Source organism: Amphiura filiformis, chromosome 20 (genome assembly GCF_039555335.1).
Source record: "Amphiura filiformis chromosome 20, Afil_fr2py, whole genome shotgun sequence".
NCBI lineage: Eukaryota > Metazoa > Echinodermata > Ophiuroidea > Amphilepidida > Amphiuridae > Amphiura > Amphiura filiformis.
This window is the reverse complement of record NC_092647.1, coordinates 1801848-1825555: the sequence shown is the minus strand read 5'-3', so window position 1 is coordinate 1825555 and position 23708 is coordinate 1801848. Positions and strand designations below refer to the sequence as shown.

Below are 23708 nucleotides of genomic sequence, written 5' to 3'. Positions count from 1 at the left end.
GTGATGTTTCACCACTACACTAGTGGTTTCATCAGACTGGCAACTCATCACATCTGACTGCTTTCTTTTATAGGCAACAGGAACCGTTGAGGGTGTGATGAGTTGGTCAAAGATGTTGTTGAGTGAATAGGTCCCCTCGTCCTCATCTTTGACCAACTCATCACACCCTCAATGGTTCCTGATGCCTATAAAAGAAAGCAGTCAGATGTGATGAGTTGCCAGTCTGATGAAACCACTAGTGTAGTGGTGAAATGTCACTAACATGTGAGTAGTCAATATCATTTTTCACTGGAATTGTTCAAAACGAACCATAAAATGTTTGTAACAGAAAAGTATAAGATTTTCTTGGCAATCCTGAAAATGTTGAAATTCGGATGAAAGATAGTTTGATGGATGTTGATATTGGACACCTAAACCTATACCTTATAGACCTGTACCTTTCTGTTATGAAGTCAATCCTATTTGGATTCTGAATCTATTCTTGAACAGTGACAATTTCCTTTACACTGGATATAATTTGCTTTACATTGATTGCCCAACTCAAGTTGCCCCTTTCTAACAGACCACATTATCTAAATAGGGAAGACAAGTGGGGGTCACCAATTTAGTCTAATAAAACTGCAGGCAATATAGCTTTACATATCATAATATAGTCCAGTTGAAGTCGATACACATACACCACTTACAGAAAACACAACCTTTATCTTCCACACAGGGAGTGTGAATTTCACATGGGGTTACCCTGAATGGGTGAATCCATTTGAAATCTTCACCCCCTGTGTGGGAGATCAAGATCATGTTTTCCATAGGGGGTGTATGGATTTCAATTGGAGTACCTGATTCATATCCTAAAAACAGATGACTTTCCTTGTTAGGAATTTTAACAGAACCTCAAAAACAGCCCAGAACCAACTGCATTATTTTAGGTTTCTTTAAATCAGTATCTTAAAAAAAAAACTTTATAAAAATAACTATGTGCAGTTTAAGCATTGTCTACATTGCGTACTTCACTTCTTCCATTAGGGAGTTTTCGATTTTCACAATTGGACCATAGGGTTAAATACAAAATGTTATAATCCCGATGCACCTTTTCAAATGCAAAATACTTGTAAGTGTCATCATGCAACAGGAAAAGTCTGCCTCTGTTAGTTCAAAACTAAACAATGGGTTAATAGACCCAAATGGGTTCACCAAATGCATTCATTAGTCTTGTACTGTACAACTATATTATACTGCGCCAATAAAGTATCCTTACACTTGGAAAAATAATCATAATTTCAAAACTGAACAATATTGGGGTAAATTTGTTTTTGTAATAGATGCACTATCTAAACTTGAACATTATGACACCACATTGAATCCAATGTGGCCTCAAGAAGTAAAGTTACAAGCAATTGAATAGACAAAGGTCCAGTTTTAAAAGTGACAAACTGGCCTATACAAGCCGCAAAAAGATTCCAACAAGAGAAACAAAGAGATAACACAGCTTCTTCAATGAAGCGTTATTTAAAGCAGTTTTTGCTTCTCTGTACTTTTCATAACTTTCAATTTATTTGTCAGTTCTTTTGTTTCAGTTTTCTTTTGTTCCTTTTGTTCTTAATTAAAGCCAAGCGCATAAATTAGCCATTCACCACTCTCAAACCAGATGTCTAGTCTGTGGAGTTTTGAATAGGCCAGTTTGTCACTTTTAAAACTGGACCTTCGTCTAATCAAAAGCTTGTAACTTTGCTTCTTGAAGTCACATTGGATTCAATGTGGTGTCATGTGCAGGATGAGATAGGGCATCTATTAAGGAAACAAATTAACCCCAATATTGTTCAGTTTGGCAATTGTGATTATTTTTCCAAGTGTAAGGATACTTTATTGGCGCAGTATATAATGGAGACACATCCATAACCATTGCCCTTTTATAAAGATCTCACAAAAAGTACCGCAGCCATTGTAAATACGCCTTTTGCTGCTGAACTATTATTCATAAATATTCACAAAAATGTACATAAAATAAAGGGTGATTAATTGCACACATTTTGATACCAAATTCATCCAATTTTGTTCAATATGAACAGCACAGTAGTGATTTCAAAGCAAAATACCTTAATTTAAAAGTTGCATTTCATAGCGATCAATGTGGCATGTAAAACCGGTCATTTATATCGTGCGCCGAGCCGCCGAGTTAAAATCAATACAAAGAACTGCAACTTCTAAATTCAGGTATTTTTCTTGAAAAACACCACTGTATTGTTAATATTGAATGACATTTGAATATTGTGAATTATTAGAATATTACACGGGAGTGCGTATTTCAAATGGGGCTACCTAAAACGTGTGACATCATTGGAAATCTTCATTCCCTGTGTGGGAGATTTTAAGATCATGTCTTCCATAGATGGTGTATGGATTTCAACTGTAATTATCATATTACTGGTTTTCGTCACGGATGTGTCCCCACAAACTAACAAAAAAACTTGGAATAAAGAAAAGCAACTTTACTTGTCAATGTTTTGGTTTGGCATGAATGATGTGAAGCCGGAGTTATAAGAATGCGCTAGGGTTAGCTCTAGGGTCCTTCTGATTTCTATAGCGTACTGCTAGATATACCCCTACCAGCTGTCATGTTTGTATGGTGAGTACATGTACAAACACAGAGGAAACAAAAAGTGAGAAATGGAGGAAAAAGAGAGAAACAATTCAGTTTATTTGTGTCAATTTTAACTTGTTTTTATAGCAAGGGGTTTGTAAACAATATTATTTTAAGTAATTTAACATTTTAAACATTAAAGAGGAAATCCTACCAGAGAAGTTCTTCTGGGGTGAGCCAAACCTGCCTGATTATCAAATTAATCAGTGACAAGGTTATCTCTGAATTTGACAGGTGCTAATTGATGTTTTAATGTTATTAGCACCTGTCAAATTCAGAGATAACCTTGTCACTGATTAATTTGATAGGCAGGTTTGATTCACCCCAGAAGAACTGCTCTAGTGGGGCTTCCTCTTTAAACAGAATGCAAGGAAGAGAGAAAAGATGGTAGGAACATAATTCAATTAATTTGTATCAACTCTGTGCTTCGTATCTTGTTTGTTAATAGGCAATCTGTATTATGGCTGCAAGAAAAGCAAAAAAAAAGTTACTGAGCTTTACGCAAACTGAAAACTAATCTAGAAGCTACGTGTACACGTGCACTACTGAACCATGAGAGATCATTGTAATAACAGGATCAATATGCCAGCTGGGTTGGAAGCGGATAAACTATTAATTGCTCAATGTAAACGTAGTAAAAAATAAACCCATTCAGAGAATGAAGAAAATAGAAAGGTTGACATCTATGTGAAAAGAATTCGCTGTAGAAGTAGTGATGTAACAGGATTAATTACCATAGCAATGGGTTTACACTATTTTTGAACATATTTTTGAACATAGATTATCAAAGTACAGGGATAAAGACCTGGATTAATTCTATAGAATTTTCATTCGGACATATACCATGTAGATGTATATCGGTGTTTTTGAAAAGAGCAGCGCATCATCATAGCCAATCTATCATTGCACACAGGCATACATGTACACAGGTGATGGGTGCACATCCTGCTTATAATGCCGGGCAATACATTGAAAAAATTCCGTAAACCCATTGCTATATTAATTCTGTTACATCACTAGTTCTATGGTAAACTGTGATCACGGTGATTGCACCTCACAACAATGGCCCACATCCATAATCTATTAACCTAACACCCATAAATACCACAAAATACCAAGATGAAAACCACTGCGCATGCGTGACTCCCAGGGTCTGCGATGACGCAATCACCCTATTAAAAGTGCTATATGCTCACGGAATCACTGCCCGGGGCAGTGTTACCCATGTGGCTACCAGTCGGTGATCGTGTGCTTGAATTGGCATGCGGGGGGTCTAACGTTTGAATCCGGGGTGCAGTGACTTCTTTCTTCATCTTCTCTCCTTTTTTGTTTCTTCATTAACTTCCAATAGCAAAAAGCAGGGTTGGGTGTTAGGGGTAATTAATTACATGTACAAATGGGACAACCGTCACCTGTTTTTAAAAAAGATGGAAAAGCATTGCATTGGGCATGCGGACAAATCTAGATTTCAAAACAAATGTCACCATCTTTGCTTATTGGGACAGTTGTGATTTGATTTTACATTACTTCTGCTCTCTCTGACATGTGATTTATAAAATGACTCAATATAATTTATAACACAGAGAGCTCTGAGGCAAAGAAGACATCTTACACTTCCCACAATGCATTCCTTCCCTGTACTGATTTGCTATTCAGTACAACATGGGTTGATAGTAACAAGAAATACCTAAAAAAAATTATTCCAAGATCTGCATGAGCTCTTTTACAATTTCTGGCAGAGAAGAACAGCAGTTGTTTACATTTTGAGAGCGCGCACAGCGTAAACACAAAGTGGGGTTCTGATGATTGGCTGAATCAATCATCTGACAATCATAACAAAAGACCGATATCTGATTGCCCGAATATGCTGGTCGGTGCTTTTGAAGGGAACACAAGCTCCACGTATGTCGCTTATTAACAGGGTGCTCCGTCAATCCGAGCATGGGACTGCCGTTGTTCTCTGAAACTGAGTGTAATTCACTATTTTAACCCATATTGCACTGAATAGCAATATCAGTGCAGGGAAGAAATGCATTGTGGGAAGCGTAAGATATCCTCACTGGCTTTGAGCTATAGCGTGCATCTTCCTTTTCATTCCAGTGATAGACCTATAAACTCTTTAGTGAAGAAAACTAGAACAGTAATAGCACTACTGGAAATATCATAGCGCACACTCCCCTGTCTCTGGTATTTTTAAGACCATCAGTTTATCACTTCGCCAGCGAACTGTTACGTGTAATCTGATTATCACCATGTCAACTGGATCACGCTTTTGAGTTCTACACCACAGTAGAAATGATCGCAACACAAAATCTATGACATGTACTAACCAATACCAAAAGGTGCATGATCCAGTGAACAGGGAGTTATGTAACCACTTCCCTGGTGAATTTTCACCAAATCCTGCTAAAAACCCAATGAAGCAGAAAATTTTGCACTTGTTGATTTTTTTTTAATTTTCAGCTTTACAAGAACAATTCACCATCACCTGTTTAAATATGTTGCAAATTTTCATCTGTGAAAAAATGTCATTTGTGACCCCTCAGCACAACCGAGCCCGGATGTCGCCAATCATCATTTTGAGATATTCAACCAAAATATTCTGCTTGAAATTAGCTTTAAAAAGATGTATATCATGTCTATAGTACTTGACATTTAAGTAGTGAAAAATCAATAAAACAGTCAATAAATCCTTTGTTTCCTATTGTTTATTGTTAAGTTCGATGGAGCATATCTCAATAGTGGCACTGGCAACATCCGGGCTCAGTTGTGCTGAGGGGTCACATTTGGTATAGGCCTACTGCTTAACTCCAGTGTAAGGAATAGCGGAGAGGTAGCCAGCACTTTTTCAGAGGATGGGCAAAGGGGAAGGCAACTTTCATGGGGGAAAACTTTGATGAAAATAATGGTCAAAAATAGGCTAAAATTATTTTGTTTAAAGGCCTAAAATCTTAAATATCAGGGCAGCCAGCATCCCACAGGAGGGGGGGGGGGGCAAGAAGGGGGAAAGACTTTTCACAGGGGGAAGACTGCACCCCCCTCTTGGCTACACCACCGATTGTGAGTAAAATTCTGGTTTTGTGCAACAGAAATTTATTCAGTTATCTAACATGTCCTTGATCGACCTCAACCATTTCTTGTTCAAAAACGTCACATCCTGTTTTGATCGCAACTATAATTTCTCACCCATTACCAAAGACAGGGCAAATACTGCCCATGCATCGTTGACACAATGCCAGAACGTAGAAGGAGAAGCAAATAATATGGATGAGTTACGTGATAAATGAAATCAGTAAATATAAGAAGGAAATGTGAGCTGACGAGATTTGGAAATAAATTGCTGTTGAGTAAATGGGCTATGCAAACGGTATGTTGAACAACGTGGGCGATGCAAACTCAAGATATAATTTTACAAGATACATATCATTATCATCAGAAGAGTTTAATTATACCATGACTTGGTAATGTTATTGAATTGCTGCCTTACAGCAGAATGGTCAAAAGGTAAATAGCTGCCATAGGCATATCAAATCAAAAGGGGGCCGAGTGTGGTGCAGTGGTTATGGTACACCCCAATGGAGCACGGGTTCAATCCCTAGTGGCCCACTTTGTTGGGGTATTCAGTTAAGGGAATGTCTGAAAGTAATTGGATAACTCATTCATATCTGCTGTCCCTCAGTCTTAGTGTATTTAGAATTGGTTAAAATGAACTATGAGAACACTCTGTCCTGCATGCTAGGCCATTGGATTAAGTTAAAAATCTGCGCAAATGAACTATAAGTAATTCTGCTTTGAAAGTCTGAAGCGCTAAAGACAACAAAATATTAGTTACATAAGGTAATATTACTGATAGTATTTGTGTTGTATGCAACACATATCTGTCCTGAAAACGTCAGAGCATGAAATTAAGGTGTCAAATCATTAAAACATGTTTTCCTTTCAATTTCAACAACTCTTCCTATACCTTTGTACAGGAGCCAACCGTTGTTAAACCGTGATGAACCCACACTTTTACTGTAAGCGTATCTGCGAACGCGAAGCGAGACTACGCGTTCTACGCGAGAGCGTAAAATTCGTCATGCCTGGAACCTTTGTGCATATGCCAGCTACAAGTTGAATTCAGTATTTTTCAGGTAGCGGCTAAACATTGCCGTGTTATTCTGTAGTTTTATTGCTGATATCAAAAGAGAAATCATTGAAGTTTTTGTAAGGCTGAGTGGCAATGATTAACTGACATTCCTCGTAAAAAATAATCGTGAATTATCGATATTTAGCTTCTTTTCGTTGTTGAAAGGATTCAATCATGTTTCACTGTTGTTCATCACCGTTTAACAACTCGCGTCGGCGGCGTCTGCGTGGTTTACTTGGCTCGGGCAGCTAAAGCTGCCCTCGCAAGTAAACCCACGCACGACTATCTTGGCCGCATCGTTGTTAAGCGGTGATGAACAATGGTGAAACATGATTGAATCCCTAAATCACAAGGCCCGATAACATACAGAGATGTGTAAAATAGATCATGATAATGGAGGTTGGACTGAATAACATATGGCAGCTATTTTTCATTTAACAATTTTGATTGGGGAATCCTCCATCCTATGCTCTATCAACCTGCCTCTGTAGATTGAAGAGGCCTCTGTGGGTTAAAGAGAAATCCTCCATTCCAATAATTCCTCTAACTATAATAATAGCAGCACCTCCCAGCATCTACCTTCACTTGGTGATTCCTTGACTTGAAACATTAGTCAGTGATACATCCCCAAACCCTTAGGGATGTCTGTTATAGTATCTCGTCGTAATTTCTCGATGGACACACATAATAAAGTACTTAATTATATTATGATGGTAAGTAGGCCACAATCTGTACACAAATAATTTCTGGAATACCGTACAATATCTTGTCGTAGGATATTGACATGACTTTCCAAGACTAATTTGACACTTTCATCAAATTGCGTGAAAGCGAAGGCGTACATTGTACAAAATGATGCGTCATCGTCAAAATATGACAAAGGGTCGCAAAGAAATTCCCGGAAGTAGGCGTTGCACCTTTGTTGAAGCAACTCTATCAGAATTCTGTTTTTCGCAAGAGCAAATTTGATGTCTTTTATTGAATTCTGTGAAAGGTTTCAGACTAGCATGACATCTCGAAAATACCACTGTACAGTAGGTCACCGCTGTGTACACATCGTGTTAATAAATATTGGCACAGGTCTCTATGGGAATAAACATGTTATCCATTGCACGATATTTAAGGATTTCAAACAATCGTAACCAACGAGTCTCTAAAACATATTGAAGCAATTGGACAAAATATCTGAACCTCTTTTGATACATAACTTAAAAGATTATTATTATTAGATCGGATGTCAGAAATTATTGTTTTTTTGTTTATTTTTAATCAACTAGTACTAACTGCAAAGGGACGTTTTTGTACCTCCATCTGGATTTTCTATATCATATGTCCCATACTGTTATATTTACAGACCTGCCAACCTGCAGAAGTCAGAATGAGGGACATTGAGGCCAAAACCTTGTACATGTACACAAACCAGGTACCGAAAAATTCAAATACTTGAGGTGTGCAATACTTTCAGAATTCAGGGAAGGTTTTGCAAAATTTTAAAGTGAAATTTGCATCATTTCTGCTGTTCTTACATTTAAATTTGCCATCACTGAAATTTTCAGAAAACAGGACTGTCCCTCATTTTCACTTTGGAAAACCCCAAATGAGGGACAGTCCCTCAAAATGAGGGACAGTTGGAAAGGTCTGTATAATTTAGTACTGTTGACATAATACACAACACAAACCAATGAAGTTTAGCATTTACAAGCTAAACCATACCCACTAACAAAAATTATGTAACACATTATTGGACTGTCTTCCTACTTCAGTTTCAAAATTGGTGCATGGATTGTGATTATTTTGTTCAAAACAGCCGGGTAGTTGCTTTTTATGATGTGTTTCCATTCTTATTCACTCTATATTCACCTACCACCCTTGCCAGACACAAGTTGATTTACAGATTCATAGCGGAATGTTTCCGCAATTTAGCAACATCCCATTTGAAGCATTAGTTTAGTCCCCACTAGACTCAACCCTATGGGCACTACTGCCTTTGTTACAGTGCTCCTGATTGGTTGATTACATGATATCATCATCTGAGTAACCAATCAAAATACGGCTTTTAGATCTCTCGGGTAAGTTTACACCAAATCCCCTTTTGCCCTACTGATTATTCTTACCATATCTCTGATTGGCTTTTACATGAGATAGCCCTCGTTGTATCCAATCAAAAATGTTCTTAGAGGCAGATAAATTTGGGCAGTAGTGCCCATGGGGTTCAAAGCAACCAGACATGCTACAGACTGAAGGATAAATGGATCTAGACTAGACTAGTTAATTGCAAAAGAAGATAGGATGGCGATTGGTAAAAACAATAAGCTTGAAAGAAAAACAATACAAAGTACAAGCGTGATACAAGTCGTTCAAAATAACTGTGCTCAGTTGACCCGGCTAAATGATAACATTGGCCTTATTGCAACTTGATTTAGTCATAAAAAGCTCTTCTGGGGAGGGGTCATAAATTAATTGAGCTTGCTACAAAATAATTTTAGCTTCTTTCGTAAGTTATCGATCAGTTTGATTCAATTCATCGCTAATTAAGTGATATGTACAAATAGTGTATCATGCACATTTCATACAACAAGTTTGTTACCATTACACCAATTAATTTAGCCACTCAACTGTAACACAAGTGTTCACTTTAAAACGGCTTGCATAATGTATGGGTCATCAGCATAAATGAAGTAAGTCATGCTAATATTATGATTAAATGAAAAGCTACTGGTAGACTATTTGTATGTAAACTATATGAAAGTGAAACAAAGCAATGAATTGTGTTTTTGAGGTGAATTTGTAGCCATATGTACGGGATATGGGAGTAGCACTTGATTGGGTTAATCGGCAATTCCAGTTGAAATCCATACATCCCCTATGGAAGAAATCACATTAATCTTCCACAAAGGGAGTGTGAATTTCAAATGGGGTTGCTTGAATGGGTGATTCCATTTGAAATCTACACCCCCTGTGTAGGAGATTTAAGGTCATATGGGGTGTATGGATTGCAACTGGAATAGCCTAATTAAGTTTCTATTACAAGCATAGAATTATTATAGTACGGTATCTGCCATGTTTGCATGTCGCTCATGGAGGGCAAAATACCGTCTCCAGATTATTTCACCAGGTATCTCGCACACTTTGATTTGAAGTGCATGCCCATTTGCTCAGAACAGATTAGATCAAAATGCATCAAATGCGTAACTAAAAAGCATGATATATTTATTTCAAAAATAAGAAATGAACACCCACATAAATCAACACCACTAACAACAGTAATATTGATGAAAATTAACACAAGGCAAAAATCAGGTGGTTTATGACGTGCAGTCCCTAAATTCAGTAAATTTTCGCCGTCAACCGTGTAATTGAATGGGATTATTTTGAAATTTTAAAAGCGCTTGAAATATCACAAACAAATAGGCCTATGTTGATAAATAATATAAATACAAGCTAAAACCGTTGGGGTTCGATAATGAACCCCACAAAACTAAACGAGTATATGGAAAATGCCATACGGCCGGGCGGTTTCACGAGTTGCCGGCTCGATCATGTCATCCGCCGCCTGGCAAAAATTAAGTTTTTGTACCTGAAATCTCATGAATGTTTTCAATAAAATGTTCCTTTGTTTTGTATAATTATGCAAATTATGAGTATTCTCGCATTTACAATCATGAGGGCCGATTGTTCTACTGCCTGTGCCTAACAAATCAAAGCAAAATTTCACCTCAAGTTGCGGAGTCTTTTTGTACCGGGGTACCCATATTTTTAAAGGTCATATCAATGAATGTACAAAAAAAAAAAAAAAAGATGATGCTGGATTTTGCCAGCTAGTGCATCATCTGTTTGTTATTACTTTATGATGATCACTTACCTCTGTAAAACTAAAAAATAATCCGACCCCACCAGAGATGTGCAGACCGTTTTCCCATAAAAAGTCTAACTTGTCAAAGCATTGTGGACACTTAGGACATGTCGCATTGCCTTCACAACATGGAAGCTGTAGAACAAGAAATAAAACAAAACAATTTGCAACAATAGAAGAAAATAAAAGAATTTAAAGAAAATCGTTGTTAAGGCCTTTATTTGCATCCTTTTAGTGAACATGAATACTATTTACCTTAGGGGCGACTTAAAAAAAAATGACTCCTTTCAGTTTCCACCTTATATTTGTAAATTGAAATGATTTTTAGAGCAGGTAATTATTCTTAAATATGAGTTATGATGCCCACCTTTCATTACCAGAAATTTTTTTCTATGGCTGCTTCAGAAAAAAAAATATGAGAATTTTGATGCCAAAAATGGTCAGGAGGTAACGTTTTTGTGGACATTGAAATTCAACATGTAATTTCTGTAAGCTATAGCAAAAGTAAGACCTATTCAGTTTGATTCCTGATATTTGTTCCAGTAACATGTACCCTTATATTATAATTTTACCAAATATCTGTGTAATTTATCTTTTGTAAGTACCAAAAAAATGTGTCATCTACCAATGAAGTCAACATTTTCAAAAAAGGGGGTCAAATTCTAATTTAGCAACAAAATCACTCAAGAAAGAATATTTATCAACAGCTGAAAATTCCAGTTTCCATATTTTGAATAGGTGTTCTGTTACCTTTCATTCAATGCTAAATTGATGTTTGTAAATTACATTTCCTTATTATAAATTTGAGTTCAAACTGTGTACCCTCCGAATGTCAGGAGTGTAACATTGAATTTTATCCTGGATTTTGACAATGTTATTGCTGATGAAATTGAGCAATCATATTTTTCTGTTGTTGTATCTAATGCAAATAAACTAATAATGATGGAAACAGACATGCTATGTTACATGTGTCTGCTTTATTGTGCATTAAGTTGGTTGTCAGGAGTGTAACACCATTTTAAAGTTACACTCCTGACAACAAAACAACACCAATGCACAATTGTAACGTGAAATTTATGGCAATATTATCAATAATATATCATGTAATCATATAAACTAAAGTACAAATAACCAACAAAAATAAAAATCATGGCAATGTTAACGTGTTCGGTTCAAAAACAGGGCTTCACCTTGCCTAAGTACCTTAACAGGCACTATGTTTAGCCACATATTTGTACTTTTTATAACTAATTTATGTATAATTAATATATTTATGATTGTCAGCATTACTTTAACATCCCTAACAGTTATTTTTTAAACAATGTCAAATGTTTGTGATCATCAAGAGTTGCTAGTATTTACCACTCTTGGTGTGTCAGGAGGGTAACACAAAGTGAACAAAGTACATTATGTGTCTTGGTGTTGAATTATCTTAGAAATGAATGAAGCATTAGCTCCACATTTCAGAATGGTTAAAACAAGACTATGTTGACATTTTAAAGGCAAATTTACATGGTGTTACTGATATTTGTTTTGAATTGCCATTAAAATACTAAAATCTTTAGATAAATTCTTGCAGAAGGGACAAAACATTTCAAAGACACCCAAAATAATTGTTGTAGAATGAGCTTTTCTATGTTTCATATTATGTTGAACAATCTAAATACTTGATTTCTAAACAAGACAAGGATTTTGAGATCCACGGAATAGCAATTTCCTATCAAAGTTGGCACGTCAGGAGTGTAACACCAATGTACAAATATGGCATAAATACATTTTGGATCCTGCAGTGCCTTGTCATACATTATGCTATGAACTTGAAACTTTTGGAATAGTTTCTGACAGGTATTGTTTATAATGTAGGTATGTTATACAGTTTAACTACAGTTCATGTTTTTGAGAATGAAAACTTCTGCCCCTCAAGTGAGTAAAAATCAGTGTTTTTAATATGAAAAATGATATTTTTTCAGTTTTTGATGGTAAAGATATACTTTAAAGGGCTTGTTTGATTTAACCATGTCACAGATTAACTCAGAATGTTACAGTAGTGTTGATAACCATTATTTTAGATACCTAAAAAACAAATAAAGTTTTATGTGACTTTTCTTACAAAGTGGGTATATTCTGTAGTACATGAACCATAAAAAAATAAATAGATGCTTTCAGACTGTCCCCTCAACTGTTTCACGAACTTTAACATACTAACTTCAAAGTAACACACAAAAATCACTTGAATAGCGAATTTGAATTTTCGGACAAAATGTCCCACTTTGGAGTCATTTTTTTTGAAGTCGCCCTCAGGCCAATTTCTTCATTGCTTTTAATATTAGGACCAACAAAAAATGTTTGTTTCCTGTAGCAGGTCAAAAAAAGTCAAAAGCGAAATGCATTTTTTTTATTTTTAAATTCATGTCTTCAAATGACAAAATACCTTTTTTGCTGCAAGTTGGAATGGGAATTTACAGTGGGTCTCTCTGACACACACAAAAAAACATATTCAAGAATATTATTATGATCCCCTTTCAACCTGCAGATTAAATAAGTATTAAAAAAAAGTGTGATGTTTTCACCAGTAGTTTTTCACTTCCCTCGTTTGTTGTGTAATGTGTAAATGTTTACTTCATGTTTTATATTATTTTTTGTGATTTTTCCATTTTTTTCTTTGAAAAGTGAAAAAAAAATGTGAGCGCTACAGGAAACAAACATTTTTTTTTTTGCCTTATGTTACGCATACACACATAATACGGAAAAATATAATTGCTTGCCTGTGTTTTGTCATAAATATTACTGAGTATGCAGGTAATACAATTCTTTATTCAATGAGGTTATAGAATTCATGTCAACTAAAGAATAAAGACAGATACACTTCCACACAACTCATGGGGTAAGATGCTGTATTTTTCTTCAGCTTCGGCTGACCTAACAACTATAATGTATGTCAAACTAATTACAAAGTTAAAATGCTGTTAGGGGCTGTACAATAATTATGTGTACCCCCGGGTGGTGAATTCTCAAAGTGGACTGCCAAAAATCTTTACCCCCCCCCCCCCGTGATATGCCAAAATGCCTTTGCCCCCCCCCCTTTTGACACACCAAATATCTTCCCCCCCCCCTTTAAACACTAAGATTATGGGGATCCAAATTTAAAACCTTCGTGTTTAATCATATAATGCGAGCGTAGCTAGCAGGAAATTTTGCATATTTGAACATGTTCGAAATGTTTTCCTACACTTTTTAGGGCGTAATTTAGAAACGCCGCCCAAAATATATGTGCCAAAAATTGCTTGCTCCCCTTTCGACCTGCCAAAAATGCTTACCCCTTTTGGCCTGCCAAAAATCTCCCCTATAATTCACCACCCTGAGGTACACATAATTATTGCACCACCCCTTAAACCTGTTGATTTCTAAGGATAAATAATCACTATCATGTGATAAAACAAATATTAGGCCCTACTGTCAAAGAAAATCTTTCAACGAATCTGATCCATTTTTAGGGCTGTCGTCGACAAGGCCTTTGTCGACAAGGCGCATTTTCCCGACAGTCGACAGTCAAATTGTCGACAAGCAAGAAGGAAAAAAAATGTTTACCAGGCATCACACAATGATTGTGATGGCTAAGCTGCAAAAGTTTTTTTTCCAAACTGCCCATATTTGAGAGCGCATTTTATGTTAATGAGCAAGCATAGCGCATATTCAATGGTAATCCCTACTTTTTCGGAGTTTATTTCATACTTTGTTTATACTTTTATGACGACCACAGTGTTTTGGCAGTCGAGATCATTGGTCAATCTGATTTGTTGTCTTTGTCGACAATGTGTCGATGTCGGGATTGACTTTTTCCCGACATGTCGCTAAGCCAAAAGCTTGCCGACGACAGCCCTATCAATTTTACATACTTACTCCTTCACAGGGAACTGTTTGGATATCAGGATAACCTGTAACGTTTTTATATAAATTACAACATCCATTTCCATTATGTAAACTGCGCTGGATATCATTTAATGTGGATTCGCTGGCGCTGTTCCAACTCTTTTCGATTAGTCCCTGTCTTTGGTTATCACCCAAAGACAAACATGCTATTGATACTGAGAACTGAATTAGGAATACTAGAAACAAGATCACCATATACTGTGCATTATTAGTCAAGGAAACACATTTTACTGCTTCATAATAGTGTAATCACTCGGATTTAAGCCACCTCGTATACATGTATGAAGATGAGAGGTTCTATTCCAATATGGAGAGTTGGCCTTATGCCCATGCAAGGGCTACTGTAAGGATGAGGATTGAGGATAATGAACGATGGACGAAGAATAGAGGATGAGGATGAGGATAAGGAGGAGGAGGAGGAGGCGGATGAGGATGATGAGGCTTCAAAACAGCACAGGCTGTGTAGTTTTTGATAGTGAAAAAATTCTGCAAAAATGACAAGTTGTCAGTTCCAATCATTTTGATACATGATACAGTTTGTATTTTATTGAATTGCATGCAGCCAGTGGCTTAGACAGGGGAGGGGGAGAGTAGAGTGCCATTGAAATGATTGAAAATGGGATGAAAAAATTGGCTCCCCCCCCCCCACACACACACACTAAAAGGATGGCTATGCCCCAAGCCCTGCATGCAATCTACCGCAACTTTGATACGTCACCCCAAAAAAAAAAACACCTGTTTTAAACCATTTGCATGAACTTTTTGAAATATGACAAGCATGCAAGATATTTACAAAGAATCCCTCAGTCCCAATGAAGCAACAGACACTCCACAGTGTCTTCTTGATGGTTCATCCTTTCTTGTGCCCATCAGTTTTATTCCTATCCCATTTTACACCTGTCTCATCCGGGACTCATCCCAACATTTGATCTGCATGTACATAATTCATGAGCCATTTATACATATGCAACCCATCTGGGAGTCAACTTCACACCAGTTAGTTTTGCACACCTATGATATTACTGTTACACTATAATCAAATGCAGTAAACCTTTGACGAGCGTGTATTTTAAGTATACATCACGTATTTACTGCGTCGGACACACTTGTCTCTGATTGGCTGCTGAGGCGATCTGCTGTTGTCGAGTGGAAATTTATGAATGAACTGTACACCGTACGCGTTGTTAGCTCCAAATTTGCAACATCACGGTAGTCGCGCTCGTCAAACGTTTGCTGCATTTGATTATAGAAATTCTGATCAAGAACATTCTCTCGGTCAGGGTTGTTCCATCTATTGCCAGTGGCTGTGTTACGTGGAGCCTTTTCCCCCAAATATATTTCTTTCCCCCACTTTCGAGACAAAACCCAAAAAATTACACAAATATCAGGGCATTTTGTGCCAATTTGGGGCAAAGTTGTTGATTTTGCTCCCCTGATATTCACTTTGGCCCCCATGCCACCCTGAAAAAAAAATTTCCTGGTGCCGCACTTACCCACTTCTCACGTCTGTCAAAGGGGACACCCTTGTGATATCCCTATTGGTTTGTGCAGGGCCTGTCAGTTCACATCAATTTTTCAGCACAGAAAATACCAATTTGCCTTGTCTTTGGTGGTAATTATTGAATGTTGATTACTCTGATAAGAACTTTTGGAATTGTTTCATCAAGAGCATGGGTGTGAGAGGCCTTAGACAAAAAAGAGGTAAATTACTAAAAAAGCTTAAAAAGATTGTAAAATCAGGGTAAAAAACACCAAATATAGGCTGAAAATGAAAGAAATCAGGTAAATTTTGGCAACAAAAAAAGCTGAAATCAGCTTAAAAGCAGAACTCTCACACCCCTGCAAGAAGTATCTATTTTACATGTATGGCATGTTTTGTGATTTCCCCCATTGAGTGCAACGGTTAGTGTCCCCTTCGTGTCCAAGATGCAAGAGCCAAATCTCGGCAAAAGAAACCAATGGGAAGAAGCGATCTATCAAAAGGAAACTATAATTCCTAATTGCCTATACATCAGTATAGTTGTGTCATATTATCATTTTGCCATCATATTTAAAAAATATTAAGATACGATTTCCCTTTAATGATTTTTGCACACCATTGTAATCTCTACCTATTTATATGCAGTGCAGAAAATTGCTTCTTATTTTAGATTTGGATGTCTCGCAAGGCTAGGTTTTCAATATGCTATGTGATAATCATGGAAATTTCTGCCTACTTCTATGCAAGTTAATGGCCACCTATTAAAGTATTGATAATTATAAACATATCTTAGGCAATTTTCTTCCCAATAAAGCAAAATTTGGGTAATTATTGATCTGTAAACATAAAATTATACTTTCTGAAATGGGTTTTAATTTTTAAGTTTCATTAACAAATGTAATATTTTTATTACTTTACATGGTCAACCATCTGATGGGGAGGACAAGCAGCATTTGCAACATTATATTGCTATCAGCAGTAGATTGAACGTTATATTGCTATCAGCAGTAGATTGCAACATTATATTGCTATCAGCAGTAGATTGCAACATTATATCAAGGATTCTCGAGTACTAATATACTATAGGATAAGCCACTCGTTTGCGCAAATGAAGTCAGTCATTCAGCCTATGCGTGATAATACATGTGATGGCATACTGTAGTACCCATGTACGTGTAGGAGTGTATCACCTGTGGAAGAGATGATGCAATGTTTACGTCATCGTTTCCAAAAAAAAATAAATGGCGAAAAACGGCGAACATTTGGTCGAATCTTTCTATTACTATCATATCGTGAAAAACCAAATAGCTGAGGAGTTAGCTCAATATGCCAGGAAAATATTATAACCGATGACCCCATGACGAGACTGGCTAAATAAGCTGTATTTTTGCTGGAAAGGGTCCGAATAATTGGCAGTCGATGGGCGCCATCTTGGAAAAATAGCTCGAAATAGACTTCCTCGACAGTCGTTCAAGATTGAGGAGATTTTAGCCTGACGATGTTAGACTTGATCAAGACGGACTGTCGTTTGTACCGCAGCGGTCTAAATGTGCATATTTCATACATAAAATTAGCTCGAAATTCAATAAAACAAGTAAAATATGGACCTAATGTTCTCTCTACTAACATAAAATTTGATGAAAAGGGTATTTCTTTTTTAAAACAAATAAACATACGTTCAAATTGCGTTACAATCGTACCTGTACTTGCCGGTCTGGAACTAAGACTATTGCTGCACTTGGATTCCCCAGCAACCGTCAATCAAATACAGGATAAGTCCTTTTGACCAATAAAGCAGTAACGCGCATCATAGCCATTCACAAGTACGTAAGTTTTAGGCTGTGCACTTGGATGCATAGCAACCGGCATAGCAACCGTCACTCAAACTGCCGGCGAAGTGACTTCATTTTTTATACAGGGATTGAATACGAGTGTCACGGCCCTGATTATATTGCTATCAGCAGTAGATTGCAACATTATATTGCTATCAGCAGTAGATTGAATGTTATATTGCTCTCAGCAGTAGATCGCAACATTATGTTGCTATCAGCAGTAGATTGCAACGTTATATTGCTATCAGCAGTAGATTGCAACGTTATATTGCTATCAGCAGTAGATTGCAACGTTATATCAGTAGTAGATTGCAACGTTATATTGCTATCAGCAGTAGATTGCAACATTATATTGCTATCAGCAGTAGATTGAACGTTATATTGCTATCAGCAGTAGATTGCAACATTATATTGCTATCAGCAGTAGATTGCAACATTATATTGCTATCAGCAGTAGATTGAATGTTATATTGCTATCAGCAGTAGATTGCAACATTATGTTGCTATCAGTAGTAGTCGGGCTCTCATTCACGCGCGGATGGGAAAGAGTGTTCACTTTATGTTTGATACGGTTTCTAGACTGAAATTTTGCGTAGAACACGCTCCCGTAGTCCACTTTAATTAAAAATGTGCCCAAAGTGCTTTTTCGGGGGGGGGGGGGGCCAAAACTACTAAACATCTGTATTCTAAGGCCAATGGTGGTGATTTTGGTGTCTAAATATATGTTTATGGACATAAGAAAGTCATTTAGACAGTTTACGAAATCCAAAATGGCTTCCTTATGTTCCAAAATTCAAAATGGCGGCCAAAATGGTGAATTTTAGCCAAACTTATTTGAACGGCTTTATCAGGCCGATGGTGGTGATTTGAGTGTCTATGAATATGACTGTGGACATGATAAAGTTATTTACATAGTTTATCAAAATCCAAAATGGCTGCCTTATACAAAAAAAAATTCAAAATGGCCGCTAAAATGCCGAAAATTATTCTAACTTATTTGAACGGCACTCTCGGCCCGATGGTCGTAATTTGGGTGTAGGTATATGTTTGTGGACACGAAACAGTCATTTATATTGCTTATAAAAATCCAAAATGGCTGCCCTGTGCCCAAAAATTCAAAATGGCGGTCAAATGTCGAATATTAGTCTATATCATTCGGCATTCTCAGGCCGCTGGTGGTGATTTTGGTGTCCAGTTATATGTTAGGGGACATGACAAAGTCATTCAGCTAGTTTACAAAATCCAAAAATGTTGCCCTATGGTTCAAAATTCAAAATGGCGGCTAAAATAGTGAATTTTAGTAAAAATTACTTGAAAGATATTCTTAGGCTGATGGTAGCGATATTGGTGACTAGGTATATGTTTGTTATAGGCCCCTATAGTGTACATGACCAAGTCATTTAGATAGTTGATGAAATCTAGAATGGCTGCCCTATGCTAAAAAATCAAATAGTGGCCAAAATTGCAAATTTTATATTGATTTTATCTAATATTATCATATAGACACCCCAGCTCTTGGGACCTAAATTTTGTTTTAAATCTAAAGTCGCCGTGTTACAATATAATCACTTATAAATAGAACATAGATGCTCAAAATATTCAAAATGGCATCATTAAACCAAATGCTAATACTAACACTATAAGGATCACATTTGATGTCCATTGATCTATTATGATTTAAAAAGGTAGTCCAAAGACGATTGAAAATGTTGTATATCCTGTAAAATGTAAACTAGTTCTATCTCTAAACCTGGGCACTTGAAGACCTTGGCGGCCATAATATGAAACATCATATTATGGAAATCATTATAACGCAATAAGTAAAGTGATAAACCCTAGAACTAAGGGAACTAAGCAGGGAGTTGTACCACCCCAAAGGTTTTCATCCGCCATAAAAAAAACACGCGTATTTACGTCCAAACGACTTAAGGTGGTATTGGATGCATTTTCTAGAAATAAGGAAATGCTTTGAGCATGTTTTAAACAGATTAATTGAGTAGGGTAAAAGTACACTGATCAATATGCCTTTTGTTTGAAGCAAATCGGACATACGGTTTCTATACTACATCAAATTATATTTTCTTTGTATATTATTGTTTTTATCAATAATCAATATAGTTAATGAGCTAAAAGGACTGTAAAGGCTCATTAATATGTAATTTTGCCAATATTTTGCTAAAAATCAATGCATAAATGTTCATGGTACTTTTATTTTGCATACTTTTGCCCTGAAACTTGGTCAAAGTGTTTCTAATATGTTCTAATGTATTATATAGTGAAGCCGCCCCCTCATTTGCATATTTGCATAATTAATGAGCTAATTTGCATAAATGCTAATTAATTATGCAAATTAGGGCGGCTAGCTCATTAATTATGCATAAATTATCTGGAAGTCATTAGGAACACTTTGACCAAGTTTGAAACCAATATTCTGTTAAATAAAAATGTTATGAACATTTATGCGTTGATTTTAGCAAAATATTAAAATTACATATTAATGAGCACTTTCAAGTCATATTAGCTCATTAACTGTATTGATTATTGATAAAAACAATACAATACAAAGACATTTAAAATGTATGTATTATGAAAACCGTATGTCCGATTAGCTTCAAACAAAAGGCATATGGATCAGTGTTCTCTGCCCTACTCAATTAATATGTTTAAAACATAAATAGAGCACTTCCAAAATGGGTCCAGAACCACCTTAAGCTAATCGTAGATCCATCCATTGCGCTCATTTTAGTGATAAAATGTTTGCCCAAGTATCTTACCCGGGGGTAGGACCGACCATCAAAGATGACCATGGGATGGGGGAGGTGAGGCCCATCATGATTTTCATTTCACTCTTGTAAAATTAATCCAAGATATATTGACTTTTTACTTGTTAATTAGGTAGAAATAGTCATTTCCTTTTATATTTATGAGAAAATTCGGTGAAAAGCGCACTTTAGATTTAAAATCGTAGATTTTTTTGGCCGAATCTATTTTGCCTATACTTTTGTAGATAGCCAAAATTTCTCAATTTTACAAGGGTGTGCTCACATTATGACGTCATAGCGATATTGTGACTGAGGAATGTGGATTTTTTTGGAATCACTGGAGAGAGTAGACCTATAGCTATACTTTGGTACCAAATATAATGGCATTGAAAATTAGGGGAGGGGGGTTGCAACACCCCACCCCTTTGTAGTCCGTGTTACAAAATATGGCTCAGTAGTTCTAGGGTTAAACTTACACACGTTTCCACTTTTGATCTGTTATGAGTGAAATTAATGTGCTAAAAGTGGCAACTTTTGTTTATCATCTATCCTTGCTCAATGGATACTCGCCTTTATCAGAAGGATATCAGGTCTTGGTCAATATTATTACCAAACAAGCGAATGTGATGGCTTTCTTACAGCTTCTAACAAATCCAGCTTTACATGATTACCTACTGACTCCAAGGAACAGTCGCTATATACCATCATGGTGATAGCGGCATGAGGAAGAAACGCCTAAAAGTTCACTCCCTAGCAAAGGCTCCTTGACCATGCAGAAAATCCACGAAATGTCATATCCTGCGAATAATATTCGTCGCAAATGGCATTGTTAACTGCTTTTATGATTTGTATAAACAGAAATATCCTCTCAACTACGGCTGGTTGCTTGAAAACGCCATCCCTGGACTCATTTTATTTTAACTCATAACAAATCAAAAGTGGAAACATGTGTACGTTTAACACTAGAACTGGGAACCTGGGAACCAAGGGAGAACAGTGCCAGTGCATTGATTGCCCCCCCCCCCCCATAAATGCCCCTAATTTTCATTACGGTACCAATATATAGCTATGGGTCTTTGTCTATCCAGTGATACCAAAAGAAGTACAAACATTCCCCACATAATATCGCTATGACGTCATAATGTGAGCACATCCTTGTAAAATTTAATATATGAATGCCCAACCCACCCAAGTCCATACTTTGGCCAAATTGAGTTAAGCATGGAAAATTGTTCCTTATACATAGGCCTATCATATGTATAAAAGTTGAACCCAAATCAACCCTCTACCATGTCTACGTGGGTCTATTAGCATGTGAAATCCAAAATTGCCTATACCCGGCATGTATGATACACATTTGTTTTTTAGTTTTCTCAAAATCACTTTCGATAGACTTGGGTGGGTTTTGTATTCATGTATTCAATTATGGTTATTTACAAAAGTATAGGCAAAATTGATCTTCTTCCAAAAATTCTACGAACATGCGAGTTGAAAATGACTATTTCAACCTAACTAACAAGTAAAAAGTCAATATATCTTGGAATCATTTTACAAGAGTGAAATGAAACTGTATTTACTGTAGAAACCTATGGTGGGCCTCACCTCCCCCCCTTTATGATCAATCATCTTTGATGGTCGGACATACCCCGGGTAAGGCGCGTTTTTTTTATATATGGCGGATGGAAAACCTTAGGGGTGGTACAACCTCCTAAGTAGTTCTAGGGTTAATCACTTTCCTTCATTGCGTTATAATGGTTATTATGTTTCTTATTATGGTCGATCTTCAAATACCCCAGTTTAAAGAAAGAAATGGCTTACCTTTTACGGGATGGGCCACCTTTTTAAATCATAATAGATCAATGGACATCAATGGACATCAAATGTTATTATTTGGTTAGTGGCGCCATTTTAAATACTTTGGGCATCTATGTACCAATTACAAGTGATTATATTGTGACACGGCGACCTTAGATTTAAAACAAAAATTAAGTCCCAAGAGCTGGGGTGTCTATATGATAATTATGTGAAATCAATATAAAATTTGCAATTTTGACCACCACTTGAATTTTTTTAGCATAGGGCAGCCATTTAAGATTTCATCATCTAAATGACTTGGTCATGTACACTATAGGGACCTATATGTCAGAAACATATACCTAGACACCAATATCGCTACCATCAGCCTAAGAATATCTTTCAAGTAATTTTTACTAAAATTCACTATTTTAGCCGCCATTTTGAATTTTGTAAACTAGCTGAATGACTTTGTCATGTCCCCTAACATATAACTGGACACCAAAATCACCACCATCGGCCTGAGAATGGCGTTCAAATGATATAGACTAATATTCGACATTTTGACCGCCATTTTAAATTTTTGGGCATAGGGCAGCCATTTTGGATTTTTATAAGCAATATAAATGACTGTTTCATGTCCGCAAACATATACCTACACCCAAATCACGACCATCGGGCCGAGAGCGCCGTTCAAATAAGTTCGGCATTTTGGCGGCCATTTTGAATTTTTTTTGTATAAGGCAGCCATTTTGGATTTTGATAAACTATGTAAATAACTTTTTCATGTCCATAGACATATTCATAGACACTTAAATCACCACCATCGGCCTGAAAAAGCCGTTCAAATAAGTTTGGCTAAAATTCACGATTTTGGCCGCCATTTTGAATTTTGGAACATAAGGAAGCCATTTTGGATTTCGTAAACTGTCTAAATGACTTTCTTATGTCCATACACATATATTTAGACACCAAAATCACCACCATTGGCCTTAGAATACATTTTTAGTAATTTTGACCCCCATTGTAGGGCACCCCGGAAAAAAGCACTTTGGGCACATTTTTAATTAAAGTGGACTACGGGGCGTGTTCTACATAAAATTTCAGTCTAGAAACCGTATCAAACATAAAGTGAACACTCTTTCCCATACGCGCGTGAATGAGAGCCCGACTATAGTAGATTGCAACGTTATATTGCTATCAGCAGTATATTGCAACGTTATATTGCTATCAGCAGTAGATTGAACGTTATATGGCTATCAGCAGTAGATTGCAACATTATGTTGCTAT

The 23708-nt window shown here is 36.6% G+C and overlaps 1 protein-coding gene across 2 annotated transcripts in view; it reads right to left on the bottom strand.

The window, feature by feature from the left end:
- The window catches only part of LOC140142781 (tetraspanin-31-B-like), a 54315-nt gene that overhangs the window by 1405 nt on the left and 29202 nt on the right, over nt 1-23708 (bottom strand). The window contains exons 3-5 of one of the 2 annotated variants that reach the window (XM_072164778.1): nt 14521-14748; nt 10630-10755; nt 2491-2607 (exon numbers count right to left, since the gene is read on the bottom strand). In XM_072164778.1, coding sequence (XP_072020879.1) covers nt 2533-2607; nt 10630-10755; nt 14521-14748 — 429 coding nt within the window. In that variant the 3' untranslated portion in view covers nt 2491-2532. The remainder of the gene's footprint in view (nt 1-2490; nt 2608-10629; nt 10756-14520; nt 14749-23708) is intronic. The other variant, XM_072164779.1, reaches the window with a different exon arrangement.